The sequence below is a fragment of the Pogoniulus pusillus genome, chromosome 11 (assembly GCF_015220805.1).
Source record: "Pogoniulus pusillus isolate bPogPus1 chromosome 11, bPogPus1.pri, whole genome shotgun sequence".
NCBI lineage: Eukaryota > Metazoa > Chordata > Aves > Piciformes > Lybiidae > Pogoniulus > Pogoniulus pusillus.
Genome location: NC_087274.1, coordinates 21451622 through 21464481, shown reverse-complemented (window position 1 = coordinate 21464481; position 12860 = coordinate 21451622). Strand labels below are relative to the sequence as shown.

Genomic DNA, 12860 nt, shown 5'->3' with positions numbered 1-12860 from the left:
TCTTGCCAGTACTCCTGAATATCTGTTTGACATTCAGGAATCACTGCTCCGAATTGTACTCATCCCAAGAAGTGTCTGTGTCTCTCCTCTGCTTAAAGAAGTACACAGATTTAAGTCAGATAGTTTAGTAAAGTTAGCTGCTTCAGATTAGGAGGACTGACTATCTTCATTGTATTCCAGTCTGAAATAACCATCCTTGACTGCAAAAATATATTAGGGATCCGTATTTTACAAGTCGCTGCAGTAACTGGAATTGGTTACTTTCCGAAGGAGCTGCAATCACTTCATCCTCCTCATGCTTTATTCATGACTTTCCCTTTTACTGTAGAAGAAGTTTACAAAAAAGAAGTCTTCCGGAACTATTTCAGTGCTTGAAGAGGAGAATCTGACTTTCTCTTTAAAAAGCAAAGCCGAGGCTTTGTTGCTAGGGGGAGCGTTGTGCTTGGCTCGTCTGTGCCCGGATAGCTGCTGCATAGGAAAACCCAGGTAGGAAACAAACGCTTTCCTTTAAATCTGTTTCACTTCCAATGCATTCTGCATGTTTTCATGACCGAGAGAGATTCCAGAATCCCAAATCCTCCAGAATACTTTTCTAGGTACTTTTGGTGTAATTATTCTTTTAAAGAAGATTTAGAAGAACTTCAGTGTGTTTCTGTTGTTAGCTTGAAGTGCTTTGGAAATGCCTGAGCTACTGCAGAGCTTTACAGTGCTTGCATCCACTTGTTTATTGCATTTTAAAGAGCCTACTACGGTACTTAACTAAAGAAAGCAGACATAAGGCCCTTCTGCGATGCTGCCAGCATTCCTCATTTACATGTGCCTTTAGGTAAGGCTGTTTAAATCTGATACATAAAGCTTTATATGAAAAATAAGTTATCTGCAAACAAAGTTGATCTGCCAAGCAATAAATAACGCTGTTCCTTCTTGCAGTGCTGGGGGGTTTTTATGCCACAAAGAAGGTCTTTGATGAATATTGCCTGCAGCAAGGAAATGTTGCCATTTTTAGGTACACCATCCTTAGCCCTGGTGTGAGAGACTCAGTGAGGGAATTTCACTAGAAAAAGCTTCCCAGAGAGGATGTGGAGTCTCCTTCCTGGAGACTTTCAAGACCCATTTGAACGTGCTTCTGTGTGACCTGCCTTAGGTGATTCTGCTTCAGCAGACACGTTGGACTCAATGACTTTCAGAGGCCCCTTCCAGCTCCTACAATTCTGTGATACTTTTAATTGGTGCTGCATAGGTAGTTTGGAACATGCCTGAGAAAACCACTTGGGTTTGGTTTCAGCTCTCTTGCTCAAGGATATTTAGCCAGGTAGAGAAAAAGACCCATTTTACTCCCATGACTTGTCTCTAGGGAATTCTGAAATCTAGAAATTATGCTCAGTCCATTGGCAGTTGGGTTGTGCACTGGTGCAAGCTTTGTGCCTGGAACAAGAACAGCTGAGGTCACCTCACATAAAAAGGGAGGAGAGGAACCTGCAGTAGTGGCAGCCACAAATTGACCTTTACAAATTTTTAGAATTCCTAAAAGCTTGGAAGCAGCTTGCTAGTACAAAGCAAGCTGAAGTGATTTGCTGGATTCCAGGTGTAGTAAAACTGAAACTCCAGCTAAGCTCAGTGCTGGAGTTAAAGAGCATTGACCATCTCTGTGATTTGAGACTTGCAGCTGTAGGCAAGCTTTTTATTAAAGAAAAAATGTAACAAGAGCATTTATACAGCATGCACCAGCCCACAGTGTTCAATAGTATAGGGAATAATTAAGTGTAATTTGTAAATATTTCCTTTCTAAAAAAAATATGGAGTTTCTAAGTACTAAGGCTGTACGTTAAATGGAATGTCATTCAAGTGTTCTGGGTGCAAAGGTTACATGGAATGTATCTCATGATTGATCATTTTGCACATCTTTTCTGTATTGCTTGTGACAGCCAAGTGTTAGCCATCAACCAGATGAAGTGCAGTGAAGAATCCCAGATGATCATCATGCAGGTTAGTGTTCAGTTAGCCAAGATAAAAATGGTGTATGACCATTTTTCACTGGCAGTAACAGGAATCTTATATATATATATATACACATATGAAACCATGAGTAGTAAGTCAAGAGTGTCTAAGCTTTTGTTAACCCTAGGTGGGTAATATTCTAGTTCATGCAAGTTTGCAGTTTCATTCTGTGCAAACACACCACAACCATAGTTACCATATGCTGTGAAAGAAGCATCCTTAACGTGTGGCTTTTTAATTGTATTTCATATTGATCCAACACTTCATTAAATCATCTTCAAACTACTGTTCAATATTTAGCCTCGAGCAGGCTGCAAACCCACAAAGCTTATCTTGTTATCTCATCATTAGAAATGAACTGATGTAAATTGTGCCTGATATCACGTCAAGAAAAGGCAAAAAAACCACCCTCAAACCCCAATGTCTTTGTAGTAAGCAAACATAAAACTGTGAAGATGAAGCAAGGTGCTGTAGAGCTGTCAATAGGCGTTGATCTTGCTAACAAAGAGCAGGGTGCTAACTTCACTCAGTGTCAGGCCTCACATACACACACAGAGATATGTATGTAACTGCATAGATCGGGTGCTTAGATAGACCTGAGATATCCCCGTGAGCTGGGCATACGGCCGGGCTCTACTGCACAGCGCAACTCTCCCTCTCTGTGAAAGGAGCTCCTGGATGAGGACCCTGCCCAGGCGGAAAGCCTCAGGAGAGCGCTAACAATTCGCAGGCCGAGGAGGAAGAACCGGGTGAGCCTCCCGAGCGCCGTGCCCCGCTTCCCCACGGCCCGCCGGGCGCTGCCGCAGCCTCCCGAGCGCCGTGCCCCGCTTCCCCACGGCCCGCCGGGCGCTGCCGCAGCCTCCCGAGCGCCGTGCCCCGCTTCCCCACGGCCCGCCGGGCGCTGCCGCAGCCTCCCGAGCGCCGTGCCCCGCTTCCCCACGGCCCGCCGGGCGCTGCCGCAGCCTCCCGAGCGCCGTGCCCCGCTTCCCCACGGCCCGCCGGGCGCTGCCGCAGCCTCCCGAGCGCCGTGCCCCGCTTCCCCACGGCCCGCCGGGCGCTGCCGCAGCCTCCCGAGCGCCGTGCCCCGCTTCCCCACGGCCCGCCGGGCGCTGCCGCAGCCTCCCGAGCGCCGTGCCCCGCTTCCCCACGGCCCCCCGGGCGCGGCGCAGTGCCCCCGCGAGCCGCCCGCGGCAGCCGCCGCACCGCGCATGCGCCGCTGCGCCCGGCCCGGCGCGCGCTGCGTGCCCCTGTCTCCCGGCAGGGGTCGGGGCCCAGGCCCGGCGGCTGCAGGCTGCGTGCTCGCCTCCCGGCCCGACTCGGCTCCCCTCGCTCATGTGCTGTCCCTTGCCCTTTCTGCCCCGCTGCAGCTGCCGGAGGCTGTGGGCCTCGCCGGACCGCGGGCAGAGGAAAGCAGCTGCTGCAGCATGGCCACCGGGCTGCGCGGTGAGTGACTCTCTTAGGGCCGCGGCGGGGAGGAGCCCGGGGCGGGGCCCTGGGGCGGTGGTAGGGCTGTGGGGCCTACCCACCGGCAGCCCTCGCAGCCGGTGTCCCCGAAGAGCGGGTAGTGTTGTGTCTTGTCTTTTAAGTGGTACTGCTTTGAGATCGTGCCTTCAGCACAGAGGCTGCTGCGGGGCACACGTGTGAGCGGCGGAGCGGGGTGCGGCCTGAGCACCGCTGCCCTTTGAGGAGCTTCCTTGAGCTCGCCTTGGGTTATTAGAGCAGGGCTGGAGGGAGATCTGGCATGTGCCAACTTAGCAGGGCTGAAGGGAGATCTGGCATGTGCCAACTTGTGTGTGTACAGTAAGAGATCTGCACGCCGAAGACGTGCTCCGGTTTGTGTTGCTGTAAAGGAGGAATTATGGAATGCAGGTGTGTAACCATGGCGTCTTCCACAGGTGTTAGGCGCACCTGCAGTGTTCACGTGCGGGAGTGTGAGCCTTAGGCGGAGTGGTCGAAGGACTGTTTGTGCTTATGGTGGGGTATGGAGCTGTTGGTGTTCCCTTGTGGCCGAGAAGGCTAGTGGAATCCTGGGCTGGATTATAAGGGCTGTGGTTCGTTGGTCGAAAGAGGTTCTCACCCCCCTCTATTCCAGATGATCTGGAGGTCTTTTCCAACGTGGTTGATTCTGTGATTCGATATGGCCTCACGAGGGCATTGCGTCCAGTTCTGGCCTCCTCAGTACAAGAGGGACATCAGGGAACTGCTTGAAAGAGTCTAGCGCAGAGCCATAAAGGTGGTGAAGTGGAACATCTCTCTTATGAGGAGAGGCTGAGGGGTGGCCTCATTCACGTTTATGAAGATGTGAAAGCCAGTGCTGGGAGCCAGGCTCTGGTGAGTGATGTCTGGTGATACGACAAGGGGCAGTGGGTGGAAGCTGGAGGAGGTTCCATGTGCACATGAGGAAAAACTTTTTCACTGTGAGGGTCACAACACTGGAACAGAAAGACTGTGGAGTCTCCTTCACTGGAGACATTCAAAACCTGCTGGATGGGTTCCTTAGTGACTTGCTATAGGTGACCCTGCTGTGGCAGGGGACTAGATGATCTTTTGAGATCACTTCCAACCCCTAATACTCTGTGATTCTGTGTGTTTTTGTGTAATTAAACTACCATGTGAAAAACTCTAGTTTCAAAGTAGGAGAGTCTAAGAGTGATTCTAAGAGTGATGTAGTGGGAAGCTGTTAGAAGTGAATGCCTCTAGGCTTGGGAAGAACAGTGCTTGTTGGGACTTGAAAAGTAATCCTCAATTTCTTCAGCAGAATCTTTGCGATATTCCTGTTAAATACTTAGGACAGCATTAATGTTGTGAATCTTACTGTGTGGTTTTGTGGACCTACCTAAATAGGATGCATAAAATAGCTAATTAATAACAGAACTGAAAAGTCAGTAAAGCCACGCTTAGTTTCTTTTTTATCAATACCAAAGTTTATCAAAATAAAATTCACTTTGGCAAAATAATGATATTCATTACAGACATCTACACTGTAGCTCATTCAAGATATGTGTAGTTTTCTTTTGAATGCTTTTCAAGTCTCACTCTGCCAACTTGTGCTAAGAAGCGAGACGCTGTTGACAGATGGAGTCTAAACAGTTTTCAGAATTGATTGCATGGGGAAATCGAGAGACACCCTCTAGTGATGGTTGTTTTCTTTTACAGAAGCTCATTTTCCACGAATAAACAGAACAGCACAGCAGTGCTCCAGGAAGAAAACTATGCATTAGTTCCCTTATGTGATAAGTGTTTTGTTTTCTTAAGCATTTTGCTGTTATTTGTTCTTGTTACTGCATGTGAAATCCCTGTAATTCTGCTAATTTTGTATAAGCCAGTGAAAATACTGCATGTGGTGTTCTGAATAGATTGTCTGATTGGTTTACTTAATTGCAGAATAATTTATCCATCTGATTTTTTTCAATTACATTTTAAACTTTGAGAAAGACTGTATTGGTCATCTGGATGAGAGGATTGAGTCCACCATCAGTAGGTTTGCAGATGGTACCAAGCTAGGAGCAGCTGTTGATCTTTTGGAGGGTAGGAGTGCCCTTCAGAGGGACCTTGACATGGATGGATGGGCAGAGGCCAATGGGATGAGATTTAGCAAGGCCAAGTGCATGGTTCTGAAATTTGGCTACAACAACCTCAGGCAGTGCTACAGGCTGGGGACAGCAGTGTGCCCAGGTGGCCAAGAGAGCCAATGGCATCCTGCCCTGTATCAGGAGCAGTGTGGCCAGTAGGATGAGGGAGGTTATTCTTCCCCTGTACTCAGCACTGGTCAGGCCACACCTCGAGTACTGTGTCCAGTTCTGGGCTCATCAATTCAAGAGAGATCTTGAGGTACTGGAACTTGTCCAGAGAAAGGTGACAAAGCTGGTGAGAGGCCTGGAACACAAACCCTATGAGTAGAGGCTGAGGGAGCTGGGGTTGTTTAGCCTGGAGAAGAGGAGGCTCAGGGGTGACTCACTGCTGTCTACAACTACCTGAAAGGAGGTTGTAGTCAGGTGGGGGTTGGTCTCTTCTCCCAGGCAACCAACAATAATACAAGGGGACACAGTCTCAAGTTGTGCCAGGGGAGGTCTAGGCTGGATGTTAGGAAGAAGTTCTTCCCAGAGAGAGTGATTTGCCATTGGAATGGGCTGCTCAGGGAGGTGGTGGAGTCACCATCCCTGGAGGTGTTAAAGAAAAAACTGGATGAGGCACTTAGTGCCATGGTCTAGTTGACTGGATAGGGCTGGGTGCTAGTTTGGACTGGATGATCTTGGAGGTCTCTTTCCACCTGGTTGATTATACGATTCTAGGAGTCTATGTGCCTGTCCAAAACATATTTAAGTTTTTTTTTTCCCTGGGTTTCAGTCTGACAGATATGAAAATAATTTTAATTTCTATCTTCTGTATAGTAATTAAAAATTACAGCTTAATGCTGTAATTAAGAATTCTGTATATTATTTAGAATTTACTGACACTGATATTTCCTGCTGTGTTGCCCAGTCAAAAGGTAAACATAGATATCCTTTCAGTTCCTCACTGACTTCACTATGCTGATGATTTATGTGTCAATTTCTGCAATCACTGTCTTGCCAAGTGATAACTAACCATTCCCTTGCAAATGCAGGACAGCTGCAGTGGTACAAAATCTTTTACTGCATTCTTGAGTTTCGTGAATTTGCTAGTTATTTGTTGTGAAGATTCCATAACTATTTGGAGGACATTTCAGTGTGTAACCACCTTCATTATTGCAGTTAAACTCCATCGTTTCCATCTCCAGCAGACATAAAGAGCCTTTCCATGTGTAACAGTCTCTTGTGGCCTTGAAGCTGTAAAAGATGTTGAAATTCTTTTTCCATTCCAAAAACTCTTCAAATTCCATTTTCAAGTAAATGTGACTCCTGGCACTTCTTGACTGCATGCTTTTTACACAGACATTATTCCAGCAGTCATTAGCAAATGTTTTAAAGGCAATAGGTTGACCCAAGCCCTTAAAATACCTATTTAACCCAGGGCTTGAATTTATTAACTGTTGTTTATTTATCTTTTAATGTGTGTTTTTTCAGTGACTTACATGAACCCCCTTCCCTTTGGCCCCCTGCTATTTCATTAAGATATTTCCTACTGAGAGATGTTGTATATAAGGCAAGCTCAAAAGCAGATACATATGTTTTTTCCATTACTCAAAAGAATGGGCAGAATATATGTCCAAAAAAAACCCATTGAAATGGCTTGGTAGGCCTTGATCTTGGCTAACTTATTCCTTTTGTTGCTTATTATTGCTTATTGTCTTTTAAGTATTTGCAAATTGGCTGAGTCACAGCATTACAGAATTATTAGGGCTAGAATAGACCTCTGAGGTCATCAAGTCCAGCCTATGACTTAACACCACCATATGGACCAGACCACGTCACAAGTGCCATATTCAGACTTTCCTTAAACATCTCCAGGGACAGCTACTCCACTACCTCCCTAGGCAGTCCATTCCAGTGTCTGATAACCCTTTCTGCGAGGAAGTGCTTCACAACATCCAACCTAAACCTCCCCTGGTGCAGCTTCAGACGATGCCCTCTCATCTTGTCACAAGTTGCCTGGAAGAGGAGCCTGACCCCCACCTTCCTATGCTTTCCCTTCAGGTAGTGGTAGATTGTGATAAGGAGTCTGTTTTGTACAATTGGAGTTCAACTGGTGCATGCTTCTGCAGCTCTCTCCCCTTTCTCCAGAAAGACTCTTGCCCAGGATTTGGGAAATTGCCTGTTACGGATCAGTTCTCAGTGCCACTGACAGTTCAGATCTTCCTGCAGCCAGTTCATTATTGGATACCCTGCAATGAAGTGTTTTAATTAGCTCAGTCAGGTGAATGTTTATCTAGATCTTATTCTCCATTTTGCTTATAATTCTTACCCATACTGCATTTGTTGTTGGAAAAGACAAAATGCAAAGAGGTTTTACTGTGTGTCATCTCTTCCTGTCTCTACTGAGTACTTGCTAATTCCTGTCTTTAGTGTTGCTGTTGCTAAGGAGGTGGTTATGGGGTGCTTGCCTTTCTCATATGTGTCTCACGGTAGTGATATTCTCTTTGTGCCTTGTTATTTCTTCTGAAAGTTTCCAGTTAAAAGGAATCCTTCATTTTACAAGTACAGAGAGTAAACGGTGTAGTTTGAGAAGATTAGGATTCTCCCACATCTTTTGATGTTTCTGAGTAGAATCAGTATTAGTGGGGTTTATGTTAATGTATTTTTCTTTTCTAAATGACAATGGTCTAAGGTCATCCTAGAAATTAGATTGCACTGTGACTTTGGTGTGGTAGGTAGCCTTTAAATGTTTAAGTTGTATATTCAACATACAGTATTTTCTGCCTTCAGTAAAGCTCTTGGAATAATATCATATCAGCCATAATGTTATATATGTTATGTGACCTTACCATTCCTAAGCCCTTACCCTTTGCTGTTTTATCACCTTTTCATGAATTTAATGCCATATATAAACATGAAATTACCCTTTACTTAGACCTTGGCAAACAATGTTCTTCTGTAAGGGCAAAGAACAAAGCAGTGCTTGCCTCCAAAAATTGGCAAGTGATATAATTCTATAAGAGGCAAGTGGAAAAAACTTATTTACCTAGAATGTCATGTGTTCACAGATGAAAAATTAAAGGGGGAGGAACCCATGAAACACAAAGCACTCACGTGAAGAGAGATTAAAGAGATAAAGCATTCTCCTGCTAGGCATTTTACAGTTGTTCCAGTGAAAGGGCCAGTGTGTTCTTTGTGCAACAATGGGGCTCCTTCTGGAAATAAAAGCTAGTTATAAAAGTTCAGGTGAAGAAAATGGAATCTGAGGATTCCATGTGTATGAAGGGATGTAAAGCATTTCTCTTAAAAAAGGTAATATTGTATACATCAGTGAAAGTTTCAGTAGAAGCTCCTGAGAATTTCCAGGTGAGGTGCAGGCTCCAATGAGGCTGCAAAAGTCTGTGCAGATGTGGAGACAATTATGTAGCTAGAGTGTTTCATTAATGAAGAAATCAATTGGGTCTTTCAAAACAAAAAGTGATGAATTTCTAAGCTATTAGGTATACAAAACTATGTTTTCAGTGAAGAAAATTCTAGAGGCTTCTATAAAGATTGCATTTCTACAGTGGTAATGCAATCCAAAAGAGGGAGGTAAGTATCTTCTCAAAATACCTTGCAGGAGATGACCATAATTATGTTCAGTACACAAAGCTACTGATGGAAAGGTTTCCATTTGCTTGAAAGGCCTGAAACACAAACCCTATGAGGAGAGGCTGAGGGAGCTGGGGTTGTTTAGCCTGCAGAAGAGAAAAAAAGATGACCTCATTGCTGTCTACAACTACCTGAAGGGACACTGTAGCCAGGTGGGGGTGGGTCTCTTCTGCCAGGCAAGCAGCAACAGAACAAGGGGACACAGTCTCAAGTTGTGCCAGGGGGGGTCTAGGCTGGATGTTAGGAAGAGAGAGTGACTTGCCATTGGAATGGGCTGCCCAGAGAGGTGGTGGAGTTGCTGTCCCTGGAGGTGTCCAAGAAAAAACTGGATGAGGCACTTAGTGCCATGGTCTAATTGACTGGACAGGGCTAGGTGATAGGTTGGACTGGATGATCTTGGAGATCTCTTCCAACCTGGTTGATTGTGTGATTTATATTGTACATTTAAAGTGCCTTTGGTTTGTTTATAATGGGAAAAAGGGTTGTAGGTATCCACTGCTTTTGATGCTGTCAGTCATACATGGTGAAACACAGGATGAAATGTGTCTTTCTCAATTGAACTAGAGCTATAACACAGAAACACTGCTGGAGAAGATAACATTTTTGTCACTACAAAAAGCAAGCTGGAAAAGCAAGCAAGTCTTAAAATTCTTTGTTGTTGTGATCTCACCTGTAGCAGGATTTAGACATTGAAGGTTAGATCTAGACAGCTCTGAATAGCAGTTTATAAAATGCCAAGTAATTCTTTGTGGTTTTAACCGAAGAAACATAGCATGTATGCTTTACTTAAAGGTGGTTCATAGTGTATCATAACAGGTAGATCCATCACAGCTAAAGGTATTTAAGTGATGATCTATAAGGTTTTAATTAGAAAAAAAAAATGGGAGTTTATTTCTTCACATTTCCTTATGCAAGTTGAAATATGAAACTCTTGATGGTACATGTGGTTTTATTTTACATAGTTTGAAGTTTCTTTCAGAAAATGCTTAATTTAAACATGTTACCTTGTTTTCTCTGTTTCAGAGTTGCCCCCTGTTCCTTCTACATCGAGGTCAGGCTTTGCAGAATTTTCAGTTAGGGAGCGAATGAGAGAGAAGCTAAAAGCAGCAAGGGTGAGAATCCTTCACAAGTCCTGTTTGGTTCACTTCAGTCTTAGAACTACCACCCAGTTCGTTTTGCTTCCTTAGAACTTTGTAAATCTGAATTTAGATACCTGCTATTTTATTTCTTATGCCAAAATAATACTCAGTTCACCAGTATATTTTGTAGTGTATTTCTATTGCTGTATTGTTTCCAAACCTTACATTGTTTGTAGCAATATAAAATTGTCATTATTTTATAATTCAAAAGATACAATTATCACAAAATCCTTCTGTGTTTTTGCCAAAAATTCTTAGAGTATTTTAAAACCACTGGACTTCCTTGCAAGTTTGCTGTGCATTTTAATAAGGGGTATTAACATCTAGGTCTGTAAAATCACTTAAGCTGATTATATAGTTAAAAGACTCTGTCCCTAACACAAAGACACTTAAGTTGTTGAGTTCCTGGGAGTCAATCTACCTTTGGTCTTACTATTTCAGTTATAGATAAACATTCTTTTGTATTTATTTACTTAGTCAAAAGCAGAAATTACTTCATTGCAAGAAGACCCTAGTCCACGACCAAGGCATTCAAAAAACATCAAAGAAAGGAAAACAGAAGTCAGGCTGGATAAAGAGGTAAGAAGGTGCATTGGGTCGTGCTGTTCTGATAATGAGAAGGTGAACGTTAAACTTGAAAGAAATCAAGGGCTGCTTATTTTTTTTGAGAATCAATTTCATTTATATTAATGGGATCAAAATTATACTATTGTTTGAAGGAATAACTAGGAAAGGAACCTTTCTGATTATTGCTTTTAATGTATATATTTGAGGGAAATTGTTTGCTTTCATTATAGTGTAGACATTATGTGAAAACTCTTGTCATTTACACATTCATAACTTCTCTTGCTTAAGATGCCTTGAAAGTATTTAAAAGTTCCTACAACAGAAAGGACCAACTCTGTTAGAGCTGCATATAAATTTGCACAGTGTATTGCATTTTCTTGCTACTATTTTGTTAGGGTTGTTTGGTTTGTTTGTTTTTATTTTATGTAAGCATATTCTTTATTAGAAAATGAATTTTTTATTGGAAAAATATCAAAGGCTGTGATTGTGCAGAGCTTGTACACAGATGCTCTTCAGGATTCACAAAAAGATTGTTTGCCTGCAGAAAACATGTTCCAGAGAATGTCCGTGCCCAGGAAATAACAGCATATAACAGTAGCCTTTTTATCAGGAATTCCAAGTGCTGTTAATTAGCTAATTTGCTTATCTAGGTGAGAATTAGCCTAGTCACATAGACTGGGGAAGTTTTTGGGCAGTGTGCTCTAGTAAATGTAATTGTCACAGCTTTCAGTTAAATAGTTGTCTTAATGTGTTTGGATAAGAAAATGTGGAGTTTATATCCTTATTAAAGTTGGTTACTAATTTTCCCTAAAGTATATCTGAAATCTTCCAGATGTTGTTTTTTTTTATTGTAGGAAGTATCGGTTTGTTGTTGATTAAGTGTCTATCAGATTGCCAGGGTCTGAGGTTTTGTTTTTGCTGTCGTTTTGAAGTTGAGGTTGAATAGATGTAAACTTGAGAAATCACCGTCTTTTACTATGGCAATTCAGGCCATAAGGAGGAGAAACAGACAGAATGTTAGATGGGCCAAGTGGAAATCACTTAAAAGCACTTAAGTGAACTTGCTGAAGTGACTTGACAAACAGTGATGCTTATAATGGTCTGTGTGTAGGGCCAGATAAGGCTTTAGAAAACTGGGAATGGGTAACTGTGCTACCTCCTTTCTTGAAAAAGTAGAAAAGTATCATCCTTTAAGTTTTAAAAAAGCCTAGACATAATTGTTTGAGAGAGAACAAAACAAATAATCAAGTTTTTATTAAGCACCCAAGCAATGGACACCACTTGTTTTAAGTAATACCCGATAGACTTCTCCTGATTGCAGCAGGGGCTCCGTGAGAAGCTGGCATTAGCTTATTGATTCTCTTCCCTGGTCAGCAGTGTTGGTCTGTAGCACCTTGCCACTTGTACTGGCTTGTGCTCTGTGCAGCCTCTCCTTTGAAGACTTGGGAAGATCTCACATTAGTTCCCCATTTCTGCCCCTCGTTGAGGTTAACATGTGGTGCCTTGTATTTGAGAGTGCAGCAACAAGGATGTCATCAACAGTGAAGGAAGTATGGTAACATTCATGCGGTGACCAATTTCTTGATAATCTGCAGTATGTTTCTTGCCCTAAAGAAAAAAAGAGTTAAGTAGTAATTAGATGTACCTTTTAAAAATACATATAAAATCAGCGTAATTGTTACCATAGTGACTGTGTTTCTGTGTTGGTGTTTTTTTGTCTGCTGTGAAATGCAGCACGTAATCAATGCGGTTTTTTTTCAATCAAATATATACAGTAACCTATGTATGTATTTTATGCAGTCTGATAATGAAAAACTTGAGGTGCAGAAGAATGAATCCTCTTTACCATCAAAAACAAAGTTTCGTGATTCTATAAAAAAGCTTAAGCAAAAGTCAACAGTAAGTACCAATTCCTTCATTTCAGTAACTGATATTTAAACTTTATATGCCT

The 12860-nt window shown here is 43.0% G+C and overlaps 1 protein-coding gene across 12 annotated transcripts in view; it reads left to right on the top strand.

Moving 5' to 3' along the window:
* Positions 1–1928: 1928 nt before the first annotated feature.
* CC2D2A (coiled-coil and C2 domain containing 2A) overlaps positions 1929–12860 on the top strand; it is a 73901-nt gene continuing 62969 nt past the window's right edge. For 11 of the 12 annotated variants that reach the window (XM_064151415.1, XM_064151409.1, XM_064151413.1 and 8 more), the window contains exons 1-6: positions 1929–1986; positions 2667–2747; positions 3366–3441; positions 10227–10315; positions 10820–10921; positions 12710–12808. In XM_064151415.1, the coding sequence (XP_064007485.1) occupies positions 1948–1986; positions 2667–2747; positions 3366–3441; positions 10227–10315; positions 10820–10921; positions 12710–12808 (486 nt within the window). In that variant the 5' untranslated portion in view covers positions 1929–1947. Of the gene's footprint in view, positions 1987–2666; positions 2748–3365; positions 3442–4118; positions 4330–10226; positions 10316–10819; positions 10922–12709; positions 12809–12860 lie in introns of those variants that run through there. The other variant, XM_064151419.1, reaches the window with a different exon arrangement.